The sequence below is a fragment of the Phasianus colchicus genome, chromosome 1 (assembly GCF_987193195.1).
Source record: "Phasianus colchicus chromosome 1, bPhaCol1.hap1.1, whole genome shotgun sequence".
Taxonomy (NCBI): Eukaryota; Metazoa; Chordata; class Aves; order Galliformes; family Phasianidae; genus Phasianus; species Phasianus colchicus.
The window spans coordinates 182,523,297-182,548,996 of NC_143436.1; the positions used below are offsets into that span (position 1 = coordinate 182,523,297).

At 37.9% G+C, this 25,700-nt stretch overlaps 1 protein-coding gene across 15 annotated transcripts in view; it reads right to left on the bottom strand.

Annotated features, from left to right (window-relative positions):
• GRIA4 (glutamate ionotropic receptor AMPA type subunit 4) overlaps positions 1 to 25,700 on the bottom strand; it is a 234,015-nt gene that overhangs the window by 94,819 nt on the left and 113,496 nt on the right. For all 15 annotated transcript variants that reach the window (XR_016463409.1, XR_016463410.1, XM_090133923.1 and 12 more), the window contains exon 4: positions 2,467 to 2,651. Coding sequence is in view for 13 of the 15 variants with exons in the window: in XM_090133923.1 (XP_089990049.1) it covers positions 2,467 to 2,651 (185 nt within the window). In the remaining 2 variants the exon portion in view is untranslated. The remainder of the gene's footprint in view (positions 1 to 2,466; positions 2,652 to 25,700) is intronic.

The window sequence follows — 25,700 nt, forward strand, 5'->3', positions numbered from 1 at the left end:
GAATTGGTAAGATTCCAATTTAGTCTTCCCTTCTCAAGGCTGAGAGGCCCAGATCTCTCAGTCTTCCCTAGTAAGGAAGAGCTCCAGGCCCCAAACATCTTTGTGGCCCTCTGCTTGACCCTAGTAGTTCCCTGTCTATCTTGAACTGAAGAGCTCAGAACTGGACACAGTACTCTAGATGTGGCCTCATCAGGGCTGACTAGAGGGGGAAGTTCACCCCAGTTCTAATGTACCTCAGGATACCATTGGCTTTGTTGGCCACAAGGGCACACTGATAACTTATGCCCAACCTGTTGTTCACCAGGATATCCAGGGCCTTCTCTGCAGAGCAGAAGAAAATGCACAATCTGAATAAATTGCAGAAATGTTCTGAAGTATCTAACCTTCAATATAATTACATGTAGCGTAAATATATCAGTGGTCACTGCGGTGACTCCAGAAGTCCACATAACAGTACAAAGATTGTACAGTTAGTTTTGAAAATTCACCTGCACAAATTCAGAATAGATTATTTCTTAGGTAAACTTAATCCCATCCAAATTAGGCAGTAGTCAAATGAGTGACTTTCTAAATGCATTTGTATGACTGGCTAAGACACAGGAACATTGTAAATTGGGTGTAACTCCTACCCTTGACTGTCTCAGCACAGTTAATGGAAAGAGGACTCCATCAGCTTTCAGGCTTACCCTGCAGAGACATTAGCCAGATTCACAGTGTCTGACTCACCCTGTTGAGGACAAGCTCTGCTTTTTTATGACGTGTCATATATGCATTAAGTGCTTATTTTAGGTAGGTAAAATCCAGACCTCTATGAAATCAGAGGAGGTCAACACCTAGTTCCATTAAAATCAATATCCTGTCCAGTTCTGACTGATCTGAATAAAGAGCACAAGGTTACACTCAAAGAGAACTGACTATGCAGGTGCTAATCCAGAAAAAAAAAAAAAAAAAAGTGTAGCTCCAGGAAGGAAATAAAATGTATGTCTGAGATCACTGAGTTCTGATTGTGTTTCAAATGACTTAGTTGCCTGTGCAACTGAGTGCATGCTCAGTGCATACACCTACGTAGGATGGTGGGTGTATTCTGAACTCTTCGTAATACAGCACACTTTTTCTAATTCACATTTGCATGCTGTGTAAAAGAAACTACATGCATCTAAATTCACACACACACATAAAGCTGAGGGGATAAATAAATATCTTTCAAAATATACTTTAAGAGACACTCAAATGAGTGTTCTGCTTTACTACAACATAGGCTGAACCTGGGGAGAGTTTCATCATAACTATAGAAAGCATGTGTTAAAATATAATGGCATTACTGACACAAAAAATGGGCAAATGAATATCATAGTAATACAACATCATCTATTTTTCTCCTGGCAACAGTGACAGAAAAAGTCCTTTCTAAATCAGCCATACCATTAATTCTCAGTTTCTCTGTCTTTTGCCTTTAAAAGAAAATGTGATGCATATATGTCTATGAGGATTACTTTATGTGCTTTTGCATCACAAATGGCGTTTTTTATTTCTGTGACTTCAGCAGCAGATGCATCAGGATCCAGGGTGAGCAGCGCTGTTCAGGCCCCGCTGCCAGCAGATGGCAATCCTGTCTTGCAGGTCCTGCATTGCCAGTGGGCAGTGAACTGGCACCCCAACTGTGGGATCACTGAGGAGCGGATAGGTGACCCTAAATTACTCTCTCATCGCTTAACAAAATGCTCCTTTCATGGAATTATTTTATTCTTTTCCAGTTTTCAAGACCTCAATCAAGAACTGTGTAGAGTCAGATCCACACACTGGAGCAGGTACTGCTCAGTGCAAGCTGTCTGTCTGGAACAGTGTTTTCTCTACATAACAGCAGCTTTCTGTGAATAACTCATGGGAGAACCTGGCCTTCCTTCTCAGTTCAACAGCACCTTTATCCTGCTGTTCTCCATGTTCACACACACCCTGCTAAGGTCATAAAACTATCAGCTTAAATATAAACAGTAATAAGTGGAAAACATTTTATAGCTAGAAATACATGGTCTTGTGAATTGCAAGTAATACAGGATTCAAATAAGCTTTTTCTTTTTTCTTTTTTCTTTTTTTTTCCCCCTCAAACACAGTCAGTTTCTCCCCGTTAAGGTACAGAAGGAGGGCACCATGGTGACACAACAGCACTGTGCTGCTCTATCAGCCCAAAGGCCCCAGCATGGGTCACATCAGACAGGAAGGTGCTGCCCAGAGCCCTGTGCTGGAAAAGGGGCTCAGTGCTCAGGCACTGGCTGTTGTGACAAGAATCTTACAGGAAGGCAAACAGAAGGTGAATGTGGACCTACAGATGTCAGCCCATGAAGAAAAACCAAAGGGAAGAGCAGGCAATCTCATTTCCACTGAGAAAAGAAACAAAAAGCAATGCACAGTGTTATCTCATTTGGAATTTCAGTAATGTGCTTACAGAGACATTAAAAGGAGTGTTACCTGTTCTAAGAGATTCTGCAGCCTTTCTATTTCACAGTCTATTACAAATTTCTTTTCTTGTCTTCGGTCCAGGTCTTCTAAAAGCCGCCTGTAGCTGGCATCATTGAAATTCTCCACACAGATGGCACTGACTTGCCAGCTATTTTGTCCTGCTTTTTCCATAATAGCTTGAAGTATTGAATAACCTAGAAGAAAAAGATACAATACACTAGTAACACAACAATTGTTTATTATTATTATTATTATTAAATAGGAATTGTTCTTAAACAATATTATGTCTCTTAATATTGGCTCCTGCAGGGAGAAGAATAAGATAAAGTCTGTATCCCTACCTATGTTATTAGCCATGATCAGCGCACATTATGTAATTAATGAAAATTACAATTGCTATAATCAGAACTGTTGGAATGATTCTCAGTATTCTGGATAAGCCACATACGATTTATACATACAAACTCATCCTGTCAACCATTCAATTTCCCAGATTAGTTTCATACAAACTTATATATCCAGACCTTTCTCATGATACCACAAAGAAAATACCAGAGTCCACTCATTCACCAGAAAGATTTGTATACTAAAAAAGCAGAGATGCTTTGTTTTTTGTTGTCAGTGGACTTTTTTTTTTTTTTTTTTTTTTTTTAACACTTAAGCCAAGTGACTTTTGATGCTTCTTAATAAGAATTTACTTATACATAGGAGCAGAAAGGTGTGTAACTGAATTCTTTCATGCAGAAAAAAACAGCACCCATTGGCATTCATCAGCTCTTGCTGAATGTTTCTGGGGAACAAACAGTGAGCACTGTTTGTGTGAGCACAATGAGGGGGGAACGGTGAGTTTCAGCAGTGGTCATGGGGACAGTGGGGCACCTCCACTGGTGCAGACTGTTATGAGTGCAGCATGCAGACTCTTGTTCATTGCTGATGAAAATGTGCAGCTAATAGCAGTGACTGTATTGAGAAATAGCATTTTGCAGCTGACAATTTGCTCTATCAAATAGTGTTTTGTATTTGCTGTAGTGTTTACGGAAAAAATAATAATAAGGCATTACTTTCAGAGTAACTTCTGTATTTATGCCAGTAAAGATATGTGTGAATAAAAATCACATTGATCTATTTCAGTGATCCTATATAGCTTTAATCAATGCATGCAAAGTGACTAGAGGTCAACAAACGAAGGGCACCACAGAGGCATTAATTATTACTACTGCTCTTTGTCATTACTATTTGATGCCCCCATTGTCATCTCTTTGTCCATTCACAGGTGACGAAAGCAGCATCTGCACCCAGGTCTCTGCCTGAACCCACAGGGCAGGCTCCCTGCCCACAGCCTCCTGCCACTCCCCTCAATCCTTCTAATTTTTCTCACTAGAGAAGTGCAGCACAGAGGCAGGAGAGGAGCCTGTGCCTACACAGGATATCTTGCACATCTTGCCCTGACCTTCCCAAGAAGTTGGAAGCATGTGCTATCCCATCTTTTATCTAAACGGGGAATTTATATAAAGCAGAGAAGGTTGCACATCTCAGATCCAGAGCTAATGTTTAAGAAAAACAAGGACAGGCATGTTTGTTGACAACATACCGGTAGAAATGATATAATTCGAAGAAAGTGCCTCTGTCCAGAATCAAAACACAAAAAAATAAGACATTTTAATTGCTATCTGGCTTTTCCCATTATCTTCAAAAGATTTCACCTCTTCAAACTCTCATGTGATAACATGGATACACTTGGTGCCTTTTTTCTGTCTTTCACAGGATGATCCCATGCTTGGGCACAGGGATCCCCAGCTGTTGGAGGCATCACTGCATGGCAGGCTCCCCATGAAAGGTATTGACTGAGATTCACACAGACTGCAAGAGGGGCCTTGTAAGTTACAGGAAGAGTATTGTGAGTGTGCAGTTGCTAACTGATAAAGTAGACCAACAAAACTACCAAAAATCAAACTTGCTACCCAGTAAAGTAAAATCAGATGCTCTTTTTTTTTAGCAGAATATGCAGATTTTAGGACATACGACACTAATTCTATTGCGAATTAGGAGTAGTTATTTTCTCACTGGCTCCTATGACAATTGTAGTCCTTGAAACATTAACTTAAAATCTGTATCTTCTTGTTATTTAAGATAAAAATGCAAACGCCTATAATGAAAACACAAATTGTGTAATTTATTTTATCTTATAAATTAGACATTCAATTTATAAAACAATGTTTTACCTTAGGAAATGCATTCAAATACTTCATGCATTGACTGTTAAAACATTTCTGTACTCAGCATATATTTTTAACCTGATGACTGCTATTTTTTTTCAAAGAACCATACAGCTTTCCTGTTAATTGCTACATAATTATTCTGCTTTTCCTGTTGCTATATTAAATCTCCTTTTTGTCTGTAATTATCTCTGCAAATCATGACGCGATTCTTTCCCAAACATTGTATTAATTGCTTCATTTCCTATTCATTTCCATATATAGATGTACATTAAGACTACTCCAGTGTTATAGGGGTTCCTGTTTCATTTACACTGTAGCTTTGACTGGTCTTTGCTACAAAGACAGTCAACATTTACGTAATTCAGCTTCCTGACACAAATTAACATTTTCTTTGATTCAGAATGAATGGTGTTTGAAAGAGCAATTGACATCCCCTCATTCCCCTCTTAATTCATTTTGACAACTTTACTGAGATGTATTTTGATCAAACTGGGAGTTTATCCCAGCATAAAGCATGACAAATATCAGACAAACACAAAGAAAAGCTTTTTTTCTACCTTGGATCAAGATTTGACTTGCCATATTTCATTAGCAACTGCCTCCATGTAGGCATTTTGGGCTTCTACAGCTTCTCATCAGTAGCTGGCACTCAGACATGGGTTTTCATGTTAGTATATCTTTCATATAAAGCATAAAACAGGTAATCTGTAGTAACTGGAAATAGCACACATCTCCACAAGATGTGAGGGATTCCTAGGCAGGTAATTCATGGTACAGTTATATATTCAATGCACAAGAAGAAATTTTAATAAAACAGCCTGACAAGGATGGAGTTTGTGCAGAATGAATAAAGGCAATCACAGGGTCAGAAGGCATCAAAATTACACATGCAGAAGAAAATCACTATTTGGTAAAATAATTGGCAACAACCAAGAGGAAAAAAAAAGTTTTATGTGATGTTGCAAATATCTTATACAGCAACAAAAAATGAAACTAACCCGCGTTAATACTATTAATACAGAAACTAAGTGCAGTGCTTCTGCTTAGACAAAATTTGTAGACTTCAGAGATGTGTTTGCCCAAGCGAAGACATCAGACATGAATCGTACAGCTGTGCTCTGAAAAGTATTTGTTTTCTGGTTATCTGCTGTTTATTCTCAGTTATGTCACAGGCAGATAAGTGATTCATTTTCTGGATATTTAGTGATATGTGTAAATTTCATCCCATGTATTGTGGAATATTACTGCCTTCATGAAAGCAAACTAAAAAAGAAGCTAACTCCTGTCATCTGAGCAGCACGGTCAATGTTTTTTATTTAAACCATTATTTTACAAAATGCTTAGGTCTATACCAAGAAACAAAAGAAAAGGAAGTTGTCAGATAGATATATAATAACCTTTCTTCACCAATTCAACCTTTAAATCCACTTAAATCATTAGGAAAAAATGCAAATTACTTGGTCCAGACATAACTGGTTGAAGACTGGGGATCTTTATCAACAGAATACCTGTCCTTCCATCAGTTTGATTATTTAAATTAGGAAATCTCTGAACAAGAGAAGGTATCACTGAAATTGCTTGGAAACATAGTTGAAGTCTTCCTTAAATGCAAAGATGCTATATGCAAGAATATCTTCTTTTTTTTTTACAGGACTGTGATCCTGTGGAATTTTCCTCTAATAACCTGCAATGAGAAGTCTGCCAACTGCTTTTGTGGGTCACTGCTCAAATGCAGACTCTATTGACAACTGCTCAATGTCCAGTAATAGCAGCTCCACTTCACTACCCTGGAATCAAACCTGAGACAGGAAAAGTCTGCAGTGAACAGGGCTACCAGCAGCTCGATCAGGTTGCTCAGAGTCCTGACCAGCCTGACCTTGAGTGTCTCCAGGGATGGGGCATCCCCTCTGGGCAGCCTGTGCCAGTGCTTCACCATCCTTTACTGTAAAAAAGTCTTCCTTATGTTCAATCTAAATCTCCTATCTTGAAGTTTGAAGCTATTTCCCCTTGTCCTGTCACAACAGACCCTGCTAAAGAGTCTGTCCCCTTCTTTCTAACAGCTCCCCTTTAGATACTGAAAGGCTGCTCTCAGGTCTCCCAGGAGCCTTCTCTTCTCCAGGCTGAACAGCCACAACTCTCTCAGCCTATTTACTTCTGTTTTATGGTGAAGTGGAATTGTGGTAATCTAACACACTGCTCCTGTTTTCCAAATGGATACCTGACAATTGTCTGGTTGAAAAACAAAGAAAGACAAAGAATTGTTTTTTTTTTTTTTTTTCTGTAAAATCAGACTAGACAATGCTTATCCCCAAATTTTTACTTACTAGGAACAAGCAGCTAAGTACCTTACAAACAAAACCTCATATGTTTTTGACCCTACTTTCCTCATTCCCCATTGCATAGGCATGTTTTTCACTGCAAAATGCATCAATCATAGAGAAGCAATGCCAGGTGTGCACCTGGTCTTATGTCTGTTTAAAGAGAGATTAGTAATTCTTCAGAGACCATCACAGACACTTGCTGGAGAACAAAGTGTGCAAAGCACATTATAAGTGCCTGAATTCGGGAGCCCGGGCTTTCTCCTTGCCAGTACTGCACTGCCCCGTCTTTACTCTTCCTGCCCCTTCCCTCCACATAGCTGAAATCACGAGTCATCTTTTTCAATTATAGAAGTTCAGTAGTCCTTCAGGTGTTTTTATTTGTCTTCTTCTGCTCCAGCTAGGCTTGCCCCCATTCAATTTCATTTCAGTAGTCAGTGACTTAATTTTATTTATTTCCATTTAAATGAAAAGGAAAATCTGATACCTAAATCTCAGTGTGTTCAGAATAAACTGAAGTGATCAGATAAACATTTCTTGATTTTTTTTCCTGCCTGCAGGCACATGGTTGGCTTGTTTCCTTTTCTTTCTCTCCATTTCTTTTACCTTCTCATTTGTTTGCTTTCTCTAGCAATATTTCAGTGATCAATTACAGAGCTATAATTAGAATTCTAATAACTTTCATCTTCCAGAAATCTGTTAATTCTGGGAAACCTTTTCCACTGTCCCTCTAAAAGGATGCAGTCGCTGATGGGTTTGCCAGGAGGCAGCCAGCAGAGTGGCCGCTTGCTCTGAAGAACAGCACCCTCGTAATAAATCATGGTATGGGATTATGGGGCAGAAAATAACTTAATATTAATTTTCTATGATGCACAGTGTGTACTGTTCATGTATTATTACTGTTCTTTTCTTTTCTGACAGTAGTGACTGACACGAGTTAGCAGGTTAATGAACTTAGGAACAACACATGCAATGTATTTCTGTTATGGCCCAAGGAGTAGAAGACAGCTCTGTGTAACACAGGGATTTTTGTCTTTTTCAAAACAGATATTACATACTGCACATTGCTGAACTGCAAATACATTTTTTTCCTGGTCCACGTAACTTTCCAGCAGGAACAAAAATCCAGCTGTTCCAAAAATTATCTATGATCCCTTCAGCTAGAGAGGTTGAGACACTGGAGGTATTTTATGAAAGTGACTTCCGTCTAATGGAATTCATATGAGGATCAGTGAAAGAAATGCATTTGTTATAAATCCAACAAACAGCAGAAGTAGAGAATAAATGATCAAATCATTTGATATGGATAAGCCAATATACCTGACTATCAGGATGGGATTCCTGTCACTTGAAACTAGCTGTCTATAAAGAAGGTGTCTAAGTTAATCATTCAGGCTTCCACAACAGAGATGGATCTCCCATAAAAAAGCTTTTTTTTTTTTTTTTTTCCTTTTTTCTTTTTTCTTTTTTCTTTTTTTTTTTTCTCTTAGATATTTATTTCAGAGGTGCTTTTCTGTTTCTACAGAAAAGGAATCTGGACATGAAGCTTAGTGAAAACACCTGCCATTTATACAGCCCAACCCTGGCAAGATTAATCCTAACACTACCGTGATGAAACCAATACAAATAATGCATAGTACAAATGATTCATGATTATACTGGATGTGTTCATCCAGTAACTACAAACATCCACATTCATTTGCATTTTAGTTTTTCCTCATTAGAGTTGATATCTCCTTATTAACACATGATTTTGTTTTATTTTTTTATTTTATATTTTTGGCCAGTATGCAGTTTTCTGAACTGAGATTTATAAGCTTAGACATACAACCTTTGACACATGATTACTCATTCACATGCCTGACCTTCTCCACATTTAAGCTGCAGCCAGATCATTCAACACAAAAAACGTACAAACTGCTTAAGTCAGATGCCAGAGTGAAAGCTACAACTAGAAGTGTGTTCTGAGTCGTTCTTAGGTCTAATTCACTGAATTGACAGAAAGATTGGAAAATAAGACAAGGAGCTCAAGAAACAATCCCATCTATTCCTCTCTATCCCTCCATCCCCAAAGGCAGATAAATTATATTTAAATCAGCCTAGACAGGTATCTTTGTTTGTCCTTAAAAACCTCTAAAGAGGAGCTGTAGCTTCCTAGGTAATATATTCATTGCTTAATTATCCTTATCACTAGGAGATGTTTCCTGAAGTCAAACTTAAATCTCCCCTGGCACAATTTAAAGCCACTCATTTCTGTCCTACCCTGGTAGACATGGAGAATGGTTTGTTCCTGTCTTCTTTAAAGCAATCCTTCGCATAACTGAAGATTGCTGTTTCATTTCTTTTCTGCCTGCTTTTCTCTTGATGAAACATGATTTTCAGGTTTTTCTTGTGAAACATGTTTTAGTCTAGATTCTGGCTATTTTCTTTCCTTTCCTCAGGATATGCTGCAATTGATCCACATCTTTCTTGAAGTGCAGTGCTGAAAACGCTATATATTTTAAACACACATTCCTAAGCAGACACAGTCCTTTCGTTTTTTTTATCATCTGAAAGTTAAATAAATGTTTTCCACATTTTTTTCGCCCAAGACATTAACAAAGACACTGTGAAAAACTGACGCCAGAATAGGTCACTACCTGATACTCTGTTATTTGACAGTGAACCTCATCTACATTTTTCTGAGTCCAAGCATGATGATTGTTTTGTCATGTTCTAGAAATTGAATTGAGACAAAATTTCCTTATCTTATTTAGAAAAAAATCATTTAAACTATTTAAAAATTCCTATTAGAATGAGACACCTTCTCTTTTCAAAGTATATAAAATTTGCTACTTTGTAAAAGAAGGAAATTTGCTTTATCCAACATGACTTGCCCCCAATAAATCCACGTCAGTGTTCATTTAGCCTTCCAAATTCTACATAGTTTCAATTGTATATGTTATATTACATATGTTATGTTACATACGTATGTTTGGTATGATGTAGGTTATGAACTATGTCACCATTACTGTCAGTGATCAGGATAATTTTATTGCAGATGGATCTGAAACAAAACTGTGGAAACAATGGATCACTTTAGCCATTGTCTCTACTGTTGTCTGCTTCACAGATTTCAGAATATATGATGACAAAGGAAATTACCCTTATGATCTGAGTTTATGCATCTCAACTCACTGATATCTATGACCTGGAATAACTTCTCGGTGTTGTAACACACCTCCAAAACAAGCTCTATCAGTTGTCTGTGGTCAGACTTTCTGTCATTCTCTCCCTCAATGCTGCAGAGAGCTGTGCACGTATAACATTAGCTGAAGTGTGTAATAATTTTCTTTTCTTGAGATGGACCTAAGAAATGGTGTTAGTATGTTTCAAACACAACCTTTTTTCCAAACAAGTCTTAAGAGAAACAACAGCGTGTAGATCATGTGCTTTCAGCAAGTAAATGGGAGATGGCCTGGCCATGGAAATTCATGATCAAAGGTTCAGGCAATGTCAAGTCCCATTTGTGCTGTACCCATTCTGTAGCAAAATGTTCCCCTTTTTTGCATTTCAGACTTCAACCTCTGTATGAAATACACTGTGAAGGTTTTTCATCAAAATGCCATGCAATAAAGATGATGGAAAACTTGAGAGGAACTGCAGAGAAATCTTGGTTTGGAAGGCAGTCTGACAGCTGCCCTTGTGCTCTCCCAGTTCTCAGATGTCATTACCATTCCCACATCACTACATGACTTCAAAGTAAAACTGTAACACCAAGACTAGTAACCTTTCTTATGACTACATACAAAGAGATGAACACATGTGAGCATAGTTGCAAATATATTCTAAGCACGATTATGTGTGTTATTAGCATTTTATATTTTCTTTCCTTGAGCTATGCCAAAGGGCTCTGTTACAATAGAATCAGATAAGAAGTGTTAAGCTCCTCTGACATTTACAAGAAGCAATGAAGAAAATTTCTTAAATTTTAGCAAATTCTTACTTAGAACTTTGAATGCTAAATCAGAATTTATGTAATTATAGAATAATGAGAAAATGTAAGTCTCAGACTGAAACAATAAGCACTCATACTAGGAAGTATTCATTTTAAGAGAGAGACAATTTTAATACTATCTCTATTTCCTCCTAGAAGCTATGTTAAGGCACATATGAGATAAAGAGATTCGAGACAGCCAGCATGGCTTCACCAAGAGCAGATCACGCCTGACCAATCTGGTGGCCTTCTATGATGGAGTGGCAGCTTCAGTGGATGGGAAAAGGGTGGTGGATGTCATCTACCTGGACTTCTGCAAGGCCTTTGACATGGTCCCTCACCACATCCTTCTCTCTAAATTGGAGAGGTGTGGATTTGAAGGATGGACTGTTCGATGGATTAGGAACTGGCTGGCTGGACGCAGCCAAAGGGCTGTGATCAATGGTTCTGTGTCAGGGTGGAGGCCGGTCACAAGCGGTGTCCTTCAGGGTCGGTCTAGGGACCGGTGCTCTTCAACATCTTCATCAGTGACACAGACGATGGCATCAAGTGTACCCTCAGAAAGTTTGCAGATGACACCAAGCTGAGTGGTGCAGTTGATACACTGGAGGGAAGGGAAGCCATCCAGAGGGACCTCTACAGGCTGGAGAAGTTGGGCCCATGTGAACCTAATAAGATTCAACAAGGTCAAGTGCAAGGTGCTGCACCTGGGCTGGGGCAATCCCCGGTATTTATATAGAATGGGGTAAGACTTTGAGAGAAGCCCTGTAGAGAAGAATGTGGGGGTCCTGGTGGATGAGAAGCTGGACATGAGCCAGCAGTGTGCGCTTGCAGCCCGGAAGGCCAACTATGTTCTGGTCTGCATCAAAAAGAGGTGGCCAGCAGGGAGAGGGAGGTGATTGTCCCCCTCTGCTCAGCTCTTGTGAGGCCCCATTTGCAGTACTGTGTCCAGGTCTGAGGCCCCCAGCACAAGGAAAGACATGCAGCTCTTTGAAAGTGTCCAAAGAAATAAATTGAATGTCTTTGCAATTCTGGCTTTACAGTCATAGATATGCAGACCTGAGCAGTTCCTTTGATGATGTAAGATAGCTAAGGTAACATCAAGCTACTTGAGAGAGACATGGAGAAGAGGAAGCCAAGAATTATGTGATTTTCACTCTGAATACTGCTTTACTGCTACATGACTAAACCACTTTTTTAGTCCACATTATAAAAAATAACACTAAAATATTTGACAGAGTTCAGAGAAGCAAATCAGAATGATTTGAGGCCAATATATAAAACATGCCTTGCAGTACAAGACTTAGAGGAGGATTTCTCCCACCTAACTGTTACATTGCTAAGCCTATGCCAGTTACTCTGGCTTCCTTCAGCCAGCAAGAGGGGGAAAACAGGCCCCTTCTGAAGGCAATTAACAAAACATCTTAGCATCTACCACACAAATCCTCAGGGGAAAATAACTTTTCCTTTTAGCTCTATTGAGTATGGAGGCATTTTACTCAGACTAAGATGTTTCTTTCTCTTTAATTGATGTAACTAGTTGGATAAGTACAGAAGAAATTTGCTATTGAGAATAAAATGCAAACTATTAACAGTGAAAAAAATTTTTAACCACAGTTGCTTCAGATGCTCTGCCCTTTGATGCCTGAGTGAGTTTCTGAAAGATACGTTTTATTCTCAGGCACCTTATTAGATTGCATACTGTGTAACTTTTATGATGGAAATAAGTACAGCTAATGGAAGGAGAGAGCTATACCCACCACATACATGCCTTCTAACTTCTTGTGTTTTATTAACTTACATATGAAAGCATAACTTTTCATTTAATTAGAATTAAAAGTTAGGTTACTTTTACACTTCTCTTGTAGAGGTTGAGCAGCTTCACACAGGTTTTCTTTGATTATTCTGAGGAAGGGATTTGCATACAATTACAGAGACAATTTCAGCTCCTAGCAGGAACAAACACAGGATGAAGTAACTACTCACTATATGATTAGACTAATTTATTACATCCCACTGAGGCAAGCTATATTCCAAGAAGTAATCATAAACTCATGTTCAAAGCTCTGGTAGAATGAATATATTTAACAATTCAAATTAAATTTCAGCTGTAGGAATTGACATTTAGTGGGAAACACAGAAATAGGCAAAGTATAATGACAAAGATAACAGGTAAAAGAATACAGACATTAAAAACTGCGAATGGTTTGTCTGAAAACAAGCCAGGACAGAAAACTGTAATACAATCCTGGCAAGTTTCTGCTATTAAACATATGTTGATCTGGACTTTGGTTAGTTTTAACTGACCTTGGTATTAGTGTAAAAATGAACACAGTGACCAGTCAAAAACTGCTCCATAAAAGTTAAGTGCCTGTGACATTTCATCACCCAATGGCACTTGCACTGACCATTCTGAAAGCAAACAGCCTTAAGAATTTTGCTCATTTTAGAGCTGGGTATTTTCTTTCCCCTGAACAGGTGTTTGTTCACAGAAAAGTGCACTCTAGTGACATCCCAGGTCTTAATGAAAATGAGGGAGTTTTTCTGCACAGGACTCGCCAAAATGAGGAAAAAAAAAAAAGAAAAAAAAAAAAAAGGTTCTAAAAGAGTGGAAAACATCTAACAAAAATTGACACTGCTTAATTATTTCAGATTAGGGCATCTCTGTGAACAGAGAAAAAAAAGCGTAATTTGGTACCTGCATAATTGTCACCCAGCAAAGAACTGGTAGCAATACACTCTCTCCCTCTGTGCAGTGTGGTACAAACAGTATTCATCAGAGTGGGAAACTTTAACTGCACTCTTCAGTGGTTAAGCATTTTATAAAAGAATACCCTAAAAAAGCTGCAGAGCATTTGTGAACTGGCAATAAAAAATTGAAGAAGTGGAGAGCTCTCCTTGTACAAGAGAGCAATGACAAGTGAGAATCCAGTCATACTCAACAGATATATAATACTTTATAAGATCAAGAACACATAATTGGCATTTTAGACTGTTAAATTTATCTTGAGTTTTCTTATAAACTGCTGTCCTTAGGCTTATTGCTGAAAAAAATGCTGCAAAAAAACCCTAAAAAAATACTGCTGAATAATATTTTCTATATTGTTTGGCCTCTGATCCCACTGCTCTTTTCAGTGTGACTGTTGAGATACTGTTTCATAACAGAACATCTTAAATGCTATAAATTACCTCAACTGTCTTATTTTCCTCAAGAGATACAATGCAGATTTGTTTTTTTCCAGTCTGCTTAATATATGATGTCCAGCCTTCTCAACCTGAGGGTTGAGACATTATTCCAGAAAAGGCAGTGGGCCATGAGTAACACTGGAGGGCATTTTCTCTGTAGCAGCAAGGAAGAGAGAAGACTCCACACCCAACTCCTTCACTGGGGATGCTCAAGAGTCTCCAGCAGACCAAATTGCAGCTATAAAGCTCCATGTCATTCCTTAACCACATTAGGTTTTGGTTGTCTAATTGCATCTTTATCCATAGAGACGTCTGCCCTCGGGTCAAGCTTGCCTGGGTTGGAGTTGCTCTGGAGCATGTTGTTAGCAAATCCCAGAGGTGTTCAAGACAGCCACAATGAAGAGATTTTTCTTTAATTTAATAAAGGAAACATCAAAACATCTCTTTATTGAAAAATATTCTAGAGGATACCAGTTCTACTTGCATTCAATATTCTATTTACGATGGTGACTTGCCCTGTACATCACTTAATGAAATAGTCAAAAAAACCTTAGTGGCGTGGCTAAAGAATGTATTTTATGTAAGCAAAAAGGTTGCAATTACTTGAAAGATACCTCTTAAAAGTTTTATCTCTGTCTGAAAATGTTAATATTCACTTTCATCTCCATAGTAGTTTAAATGAACAAGTCCTCTTTCAGCAAGTGTCTATTGTTAATTCATTTTTAAGATTAAAAAGGTTATTCTGTTCCTGAAACAACTATCAGGAAATATGAGAAAGGCCAGTAAAATACACTCTGTGAGAGAATGCAGATAAAATTTGTAGGCACCCTGCTAGGAATAACTGTTTGCATTTATATCAATAATATTGTGATCAGAGGTGTAATTGTCCAAAGCACCTACAGAAAAATGCTCAGAAAAGAGGAGTTTGTACTTAAATATATTATGAAGGGCAATTGTGCCATCTTTTTTTTTTTCTTCCTTCCCTTCACTTCCTCCCCTTCCTCCTCTTCCTTTCCTTCCTCCCCTTCCTCCCCTTCCGTTCCTCCCTTCCTCACCTCCATTCCCTCCCTCCCTTCCTCCCTCCCTTCCTTCCTTCCTTCCTTCCTTTCTCCCTTCCTTCCTTCCTTCCTTCCTTCCTCCCTTCCTTCCTTCCTTCCTTCCTTCCTTCCTTCCTTCCTTCCTTCCTTCCTTCCTTCCTTCCTTCCTTCCTTCCTTCCTTCCTTCCTTCCTTCCTTCCTTCCTTCCTCCCTCCCTCCCTCCCTCCCTCCCTCTCTTTCTTTCTTTCTTTTTTCTTTTTTAAATTAGGTCAGAAGAAATTTCAAAAGTATTTTTCATTTCTGTTTAAAAATAAGAGATTGCTCTCACCTGAATATTCAGTAATTTATTCTGAATATGATGAGCAACACAACATAAATTAACATTTATTTTTTTATATAAATATTTGTTGCATTTATTTATATATTTAAGAGTTGATGACTTAGCTAACCTAGTACATATTTTCCCTTCTGTCATTCCTTTGCAACTTTGTAAGTGAATCACTTCATGGTTTATATTCTAAGTTGAATTTAACAAAAGAAGAACAAGAAGAATACTCTAAAAGATGCTTTTTGTTAGGACTGCTTATGAAAAATAGGACAAATCCTGTTGCATATCTCATAAAATATTGGTATTGACCTTAGTTGGAACTGCTCAGGGGAGAAGAAAATGGTCCAATATTTGAAATCTCATGTAATGAAAATTTGAAAGCATTTAATTCCAAGTCTCATTTAGTACACTGACTAGATTTTAAGCAAGCAACTAATTCTGTGGCAGGTGAATGTAACTGACAAAGAACTTTATGGGTGGAAGGCAGGATGGGGACCTTTCTTTGGAGGACTATTACCCTTCTATATTAAAACTACAGTCCTGACACAAGGCATTAAAAGATGCAGCTGGACTTGGGTAATATACACAGTAAGTTACAGTCTAGATCAGAATTGATGTTTTATTCTTAACTTAAATCCTTTTCTCACATACTTTTTTTTCCTCCAGAAATATATATATATGTATATATTTCACAGTTTAGACCAAATGTTCACCTTCTCTGTACAACTTTCTCTTGTGTAACTTTCATACAGACTCAGTTTCACAACTTCAGGGTGGTCAAAAGATTTGGCAGAATTTTGGCATGTCAAAACTACAAGCTGAAAGATATGGCATATGTTTTTGGATCATTTTCAAGAGATGCTTTCAAGGAAGCAACAGATTCTGATTGTTAAATGCCATGCCTTGTTTGCAAATGGAGCACTTCAAACGTGACCAAATATGTTTTATCATATTTTAAGCATAATCTTTTCTTTTTAATATTCCTGATAGTTTTGACAGTTTGTTGTCAGCTTGCCATTATGTCAAAATTAGTTATTTCCTAGCAGAGGAGAAGTAAATGGATAAAGAGTAGGACATGCCAATGGACTGCAATAGCAAGATCCCTTTTCCACTATGGAACTATCTCAGCACTTTATATCTGAGACAGTCAATATCTGGGTAGGAAATAATTTTTTTAAAAAAAAAACCTATCATGCTAATAAACACTACAAAATATTTGCCAGGGAGATGTTAGAATTTATTAAGGATAGCTTACAATAAACTGACATTTAAACATTCATTTTGAATAGGCGACTTTCTTTGTGGGCACAGTAACTTGCTCCGAGCATGCTCCAGGTTTGTATGTTTCTACTGAAACCCCTACAGAATTGAACTTGCAATCTTATGTCACTCAAAACTGGGACAAAAAAGGTCTTTGTGCTACAAGATGGTAATACGCAAAACTGAAAGCTACATTATTCTTTAAATCTCTTATACATAGTCAGTTAACAGCAACACTTCTTCGTTACACTGCTTCTTTGGCACTCCAAAGGTTTTCTGTCCTACAGATTGATTACAATGCAAATATTACAGTCAGCTACTGATATCCTGCCCTGATACATTTAAGATGCAACATTAAAATCTGGAAAGCATCTAACCTTCTTACATAAAGAAGACCTGCGTGAAACCCTACATAATGCTCTTCAACATCTTCATCAATGACATAGACGATGGCATAGAATGCACCTTCAGCAAGTTTGCAGATGACACCAAGCTGAGTGGTGCAGTTGATATACTGGAAGGAAGGGAAGCCATCCAAAGGGACCTGGATAGGCTGGAGAAGTGGGCCCACAAAAACCTAATGAGATTCAATAAGGCCAAGTGCAAGGTGCTGCACTTGGACTGGGGCAATCCTGGGTATTTAACAAAGTGGGGAAGAGCTCCTGAAGAGCAGCCCTGCAGAGAAGAACTTGGGAGTCCTGGTAGACGAGAAGGTGGACGCGAGCCAGCAGTGTGTGCTTGCGGTCTGGAAGGCCAACTGTGTTCTGGTCTGCATTAAAAAAGGGGTGGCCAGCAGGGAGAGAGGTGACTGTCCACCCCTGTCAGCTCTTGTGAAGCCCCATCTGCAGTACTGCGTCCAGGCCTGGGGCCCCCAGTACAGGAAGGACGTGGCGCTCTTGGAGCGGGTCCAGAGGAGGGCCACTAAGATGATCAGAGGGCTGGAGCACCTCTCCTATGAAGAAAGGTTGAGGGAACTGGACTTGTTCAGCTTGGAGAAGAGAAGGCTCCAGGGAGACCTCATTGTGGCCTTCCAGTACTTGAAGGGAGCATATAGACAGGAGGGGGAACGGCTGTTTATGAGGGTGGATAGGAAAAGGAGGAATGGTTTTAAACTGAGACAGGGGAGGTTTAGGTTAGATATTCTGGTGGTTGGCAACCCTGCACATAGCAGGGGGGTTGAAAATAGGTTATCATTGTGGTCCTTTTCCACCCAGGCCATTCTGTGATTCTATGATTCTATGATAATCCTTCAGAATTTACGTCTAACATAGTGGCAAGTGTCCTGAGAATCAGCTTTTGTACAGTAACCAGAATGACAGCAAAGAAATACCTAAATGCTAGTTCCCATTTCCCATAGTCATAGTTGCCACAGTTTCCCAGTTCCCATAGTCACAGTCCCAATTCCACAACAGTATAACTTGCAGTACAAGCTACATGTATGGGATAAATGGACAAAGTAGGACTTAAAAAGAACAGACTATAAGTTTATAAGGTACTGTCAGTCACTTGAGATACCTGAAACGTACCTGATACGTACTTAAAAATTAAATTTTATGCCAGACTGGCATTCTGTGGATTTGCAAATTCCCTGGATTTACCAGTAAAATGGAAAGGAAAATTTAGCAGGAAATGAAGTATTCAGAAGATCAGGAGATACTATGGGCGTATCCTAAGAAAAAGCATTATCAGATTTTCTTTTCCCAATATTGCTCCTTTAGTCTTTTCAGAATTTGTAATCTATTTTCTTATTGGACTCTCCTTGAACAACAAATCCATGCAGAATTAGAGTACTTCATAGCATCTACTGGGATTCATAGACACATCAGTAAAATTATAGGAATCAAGATCAATGGAATTATTAGTATATCTGTTTAACTGCTTTACAGTGCTATTTTCTTATTTCAATGCTTCCTTTTAGCAAAAACTAGGAGTTACATCACTAATCTATCCACAAGAAAATGTAAAAAATATTAAAAGCAGCCAATAGATTGGGAAATAACCCTACATTCAAATTCTGAACACCATAGAAGACACTCAAAATTACACTCGGTAATTTCCTCCTCATTTCTGAGAGAACAGAATGCCAAGCCACTCCAAGCACACAGCCACTCCAATGCTGAGATTAAGAGTTAGCTAAAGATTGAAGTAATCAAGTTCAAAGATACTGATGATAATCATATAAAAACTGTGACTGTTCCTCATTATGTGGCACAGGTTTATCACCTTGAGTTAAAAGCTCTTCCAATTCTCTAAAGAATTATTATTGTTGCTCTTACACACAGTGAAATATGCTGAGTGATGAAACGGAATTAAGCCTTTTTATGCTATTTAGTCTCACATCATCAGTACCAATTCAATAGAGAGTTTTGTCTGGTGCTTCTGCTTGCAATCTGATAAACATAAAATGCCAGCATCAGTGCACAGTTGAGTCCAATCTCATAGTCCAGGCCTTCCTGAATTCCAACTGCACGGTCTACATAATTTTCCCATAAACATGCCTTCATATCCCACTCACTTTTCCATATGGACATGTAGACTTCGTGTACCCACTGCAAACAAACAAATATGCACCGAAAGGGAGATTGGTTTTGATATGCATATTCCCAGTGAAATGTAAAGAACTTAGAATAAGCTTACTGCAGAAATTCAGTCAATTATATCCAGGTAAAAAATACAGTCTGCGGGGTAGAACATGCATTTGGAAGGGGCTTTTCCTGATAAACAGTTTTTCGTTTGTTTGTTTTCATTCAAGATTTTATTCAAATGCATTTTGCTTGCATAAGAGTCAGGGAAGTCAGGGTTGGTTTGTTTTTGTTTTTGTTTTTGTTTCTTTCCAACAAGGTAAACATAACATCCCATAGGAACAGCAAGAGACGAAAAGATCTCAGGGAAAACATTGGTATGATATTGGGGATTGGAAAAAATCTAAAGGGAAACAAAAACTTTTTTTCCTAAAAACCCTGTCAAAGACTGCCATATCTAATGAAGGAGCATTGTTATTTGACCCCAGCAAGCAGAACAACTCCTCTCCATACAGCAAGACATAATAAGAAACAGAGGGGCAAACTCAGGTGACTCATTCCCAGAAACTTATCTTTCTTATCAAGTACATAAAGTACTGACATTTTCTCTTTGTGATTTAACTCTGAAAGTTAAATTGAGCCCTGTTTGAAACACCTGAGCAAAATATAATAAGACAGGAATCATCAATGGCCCTCTTAAAGATGCTTTAATCTTTCTTCCACAAAAATCATTTGGTGGCTCTTCAATAAATTTATCCAGTTTTTCTTAACGGTATTTGGATTTCCAGCATAAATTCACGAATGTCTTTTTAGGCCTTGCTATGCTGCTTTGTGCTTGATTCAGCACTGTCCTTTAGCTTGAACAATTCAATTTTCTCCATTACTTTTTAAATACATTTATGGAAACCAATTACTGTACATCTACAGATGAGACTTCTTACCCTCCTCTGGTGACACGGGTTATCCATAACAATGATTACCCTAGCAGACCTTTTCAAAATCCCCCTTTCTTGAAGAGGAGCTACAAAAATTGCCATGGGTTGAATTGTTGTGTGCCCTTGGAGAATGTCTTAAATTCTTCTTCCTCTCTCCTGGGATAATTGATCTTAAATATACACTCACCCTTTGTACCACTTAGCATCTACAAAGCTCACAGGTAGAATCTCACAAAGAACAATTTCTGAATTGTATTCATACTGTAGGAGTTTCTGAATTAGTTTCATGTTTGAAAAAAAAAAAAATACACCAGATAGATATGCTAGCATTCAGGATAACCTTGACAGGTGAAGAAACAGAAATAGGCCAAAAGGAGCCTCTTGGAATGGCAGACCCTGCCCTTGGAGAGAAACAAACCCAGTATGCCCTCACATGGGTTGCGTCAGGCAGGGAAATGCCAACAGACTGAGAGGAGATCCTTCCTGAGGATTAACCTGCCTCATTAAGACTGATTTGGAGTGCTGCATCTAGTGCTGTTAAATGCTGGAAAAAGCTGGCCAGAATGTTGGTGGAGTTTCCATCCTTAGATACACATAAAGAATGCCTGGACAGTTTTGTGTAACCTGCTCTAGATGACACTCCTTTGAGAAGGGGGATTGGATTAATTGATATCCAGATGTCCATTCGCACCTCAACTATTCTGTGATTTTGTAATTAGTTCTTATGATGATTTTCAAGAGTCACAGAGAAATTCAAATGAGTTGTGGCAATTTGATCTCAGACTTCACATTAGGAGATGATAGTATCTTTCATCCGTGTGCAAATAATCTAATGGGTCTCCAGATTATCTGTGTGTTCAATGTGCTAAATGAATGTCCTGAATCAATTCCTCTCTTCCTGGATTAACGGAGTCCTCCCATCCCCATCTCCCCTCCATTCCCTAGAGTGGAAGAAAATGAGAAGGAAGAAGTGAGCTCTGTGTACGGTCTGGTACAAAATGAAGACATTCTGCCAGAATTAACTAACACCATCATCTCTTTGAGAATTTCTTCTAGTTCTTTCAACAAATTATGAATTGTATTTTAAGAAGGTCACATTTCTGCTCTTCTTGATCTTGATCTAAATTTTATTCTGGAGTTACTGGGATTACCAATTTCTTCCTAGAATGCCTCTTCACAGTGCGGTCCTATAAAGCGTTCTGGTATATAAGACTGTAGCATAAATATACACAAAAATACAGCAGGCAAAGCTCTGGACAGGAGGCATTAACTGACAGGCAGGAAGTTCTCTAAATACGTTATGCATTTATGAATCAATAAGTAAAATCTTTTATTGATCACAGCTTTCCTTTTGAAACTAAAATATGTAGCTGGAAGATTTTATATGACCCACATTTCAAATAAGAAAAGGTTTATCATGATTAACACTATTCATATAAACTTTTATTTATTTATTTATTTTTAATAACACACTATTTGTGGTAACATTTAGAAAATATGCAAAATAATCATAACGAGTTATGAAATGCATATGCTATTTAACTTAACCAAGCATGAAATCTCATGAGATAATTGTATTCTACAGCACTTTGGTAGCCAAGTAAATTTGGTTCTCCAGAGGTGCAGTACTCTCACAAGAACTAAGAGAACCTCAGACTGCTCTCAGGGCAGTTCTAGTACATGGGAAAAAAAAAAAAAAGCTACTGAGGAAGAAAAAAGATGAAATCTGGAGAGCAAAAAGCAGAACAGTAGTTTTCAAAGAACGACTGAACATCATAAATTGCACACAACAATTTGCCACTGTTTAAAATGTATTGTAATAATGAAAAATGGATTAAAAAATACATTTATATAACATTTTTGGTGGAGAAAGGTGTGAATCACGCAAGAGAAATACTCATACCTGTCCAATCTTCAGTATTTCTAGTAAAGATGCCTACCATTATTTCCAATTAAGACACCTCCTAAAGTAAACACTAAAGATGAGGAAACACCACATTCTCTCTTTTATTAACATTTGAAATTTGAATATTTCTTCCTCACAGAACCCCATTTTATTTAGTGCCTGAACCTTGTAAGATTTCATACATTATCATTATAAACCTGCTGTTGCCAAGTAGTAGGCACATTGGTTTAAGTTTTGAGAAAAAACAGCTCAAGGCAGGGAGATCAAAATGTTAAAAAAAAAATTATTAAAGAGTCTTAAATGAGGAAATATGCTCATTTTGAAATTAACTGCTAAATTAATACACAAATATTTTAATGGACTTAATACAAACTACTGCAATCTTTCTAACATATTCTTTGGGGAGGGAGAGGGCAAAAAAAACAGTAATGTTCATGATATAGTTTCATTACCAGTACTTAGTTTCTTCCCTTGTCTAACTCCTAAATTCTAAATGTTCAAGAAGATCACAATATAAATATTTATTTTATACTCAACTAGACCATCTAGATTTAAAAATTTACTTCTCAAAAAGGCCTGTTAGAACTCAAAGACCAGAATCATAAAGCATCAAAAAATTCCATGAAAAACAACAGGAATTTTGTGTTAAAGTGCTTTTGCAAGCCTGGTCTTTTTTATTCTGAAACAGATCACCTGTATGTTCTTCCTAGTGCGAAGCTAGAAAAATATATTGCTCTTTTTTGTGGAAAGATTCTTTGGGGAAATAAGACAGCAAACCTCTTTAACCTCTATTTCTTGTGGCATCCCAGGACCATGGATGCTCTATACCTCCATTCATCAACATCAGAAGTACTAGTGAAGTTAAAGCTACATATTTGCTATCATACTGAGTTCACATGGAAGCTTGGCCTTCAGTTTACCTCCAGAACAATTAACAATAATTTTGTACATACTTGTTCCACAGTCTCAGAATTGCAGAATAATTTGGACTGGAAGGGAACTCTGTAAGCCATCTGGTTCTGTATTCTGCTCAAAGCAGGGCCAATTGCACCACATTGCTCAAGATATGTCCAGATGAGTTTTGAACAATTAAATTTTGATGAATATTCTAGAAAATCTATGTGCAACCTGTCTTGGTGCTTCACCACCTTCAGAAGAAATCTGAATGGCTTTTCCTAATATGTAATGAGAAAATCCATTGCTTCACTTCTCTCCTCTTGCTGAGCAAGGATTCTAGATCCTTCTACATCTTCCTGGTAGGCAGCTCTATACTAGGAAAAACCATTCAGAAGTCTCCTTATGACTTAATTAGGCAGCATGTCACAGGTTATTATTACCATACCACCTACCCTTCCTTTTCTGTCCTCTGTTCCTGAATACTGTGCTCCAGGCCACTTTGTCCTGTCTACAGGCAGCTGCCACACACTGCAATTGCTCCTTTGACCAGAGCACAGGTCCTGCTCCTTATCTTCCCAGCCCATCTTTCCTGAAAATCCTGTGTTCATTCCCTGCTCTACACCCATACTGTGAGCCATCTCATCACTGTATGTAATCCCACATATGGTCCCAGCTCAGTAGCTGCACAGGGACATCTAATCCTGCCTGTTTATTGCCCATGCACAGACACTTGTGATGGGACCACAATCACTGAACTTTCACTGGAAAGAGTATGAGAGCCTCTCTCATCCTCCCGTTCCCTAGGCATCTTCCTCATAGCCTTCCCACCACGTCAAGGTCTGCAGCACCATCCTAACCAAAGATATACAGACAGCTTTTTATTCATAAGCCTAGATGTCAAAGTTCAGACTAGACATCACAGTTTCTTGTGAAATCAAACATGCCTGAAATTATTACCACTGCTCTTTGTTTCCTTCTCCCTCATCTGACTTAAAATAAGTCAGGGTAATTTATCTTACATTTTCAATGTCAACTTTTAGACTAAAGCAAGACCTCATGATTAAGTTTTAGAAGTTTCAGACTTCTAAAAAACATACTATAACAGAAATACTGAACAAATATTAACCACTTAAAAAACAAGTACTATTGGAATTCTGAAGCATCAGAACTCAGAAAACTGCATTTGTGTCAGTTCCCATTCGTTGCTTCCTTTGTGTTCTTATCAGAAATGTATTATTTTGCAACACTTATTTGAGTATTCTCTTATCCCTGAATATGGAATGAAGTAAAGAATTTGGATACTCATCTGATTGGAATGGTGGATTTGTTTCCCAGATAAAAAAGTCTAATAATAGGGTAAGATTCAAAATGTCAAAAAAATACATTATTTATATTCAATTTTCTCTTTATTTCCTCATTAATTTCTCTCTTTTCATTTCAGGGCATTAAAAGTCATATTAAATGATCAGCAGTCAATGCAGTATGTCTCTAGTCTTACATTAGCTCACACAGTGGGCCTGATAAATTGGTTATGATTTCAGGACTTTATATAGCTCTCATTATCTTTCTCTGCAACAAAGGAGGTTTAGAAAAGCAACATCCGTCCTCTTGCATATTATATTCTAAATGTAATATAAACCAGTTATTCTAGCACATACCTATACTATTAGTGGAACAAAGCATTCAACAGAAAAAAATAATGCAATTTAATAAAATTTAACAATAAATTTTAATGTCTTAATAATTAAGCCAATATTATGCACTTTTTATTCTAAAGGACCTGCTAAATTCTAAAAACAGTCCACATGCTTCTTATAAAGTGGCAATGTGGCTAGAGTGAAAAAAAAAATCTGTTTCTCTTTGGAGTATAGACTTTATTTTGTAAGCTTATAAATATGCATATACAGACATTCACTCTAACATATACATTAGTTATCATCCTTTACTTCAGATCAGAGGATCTGTATCAATCCTGCTTCTATTTGCCTTTACAATACTACTCAATTCTCCTTTCTCCATAAGCTTTTTTAATTAAGTGTTCGGAACTGCTTTATGCATACATCTTCACCAAGTCCTTCTCAGATCGTCTCATTTCACAGAATCACAGAATTGTAGGGGTTGGAAAGGACCTCCAGAGATCATCGAGTCCAACCTCCCTGCCAAAGCAGGTTCCCTACACCAGGTCGCACAGGTAGGTGTCCAGGCGGGTCTTGAATATCTCCAGAGAAGGAGACTCCACAACCTCCCTGGGCAGCCTGTTCCAGTGCTCCGTCACCTCACCATAAAGAAGTTCTTGCGCACATTTGTGCGGAACTTCCTATGCTCCAGTTTTCGGCCGTTCATTTGTTTTTCCTTGCCTCCCACTACTTCTCTGTATCAGTCAAAATTCCTTTTGCCATCTTTATGTACAAGCTATTCATTTGTTTTCCCAGTGCATCTCTTTTGCAAACTGAAACTTGTCTTTCTAGTGAATAATTTTGCTCATTGAATTGCCTATTGATCTTCTTAAATCCTGTAATAATTTAATAACAATATTTCATCTGTAAGGCAGATTCTTAACCTACACATCAGAACTCCTAAAAAAGTTGTCACATTAAACATTCTATTTTTCTATTATTTTGTAGTTCAACTTCCTTACTATTAGCATACTGTATTCATT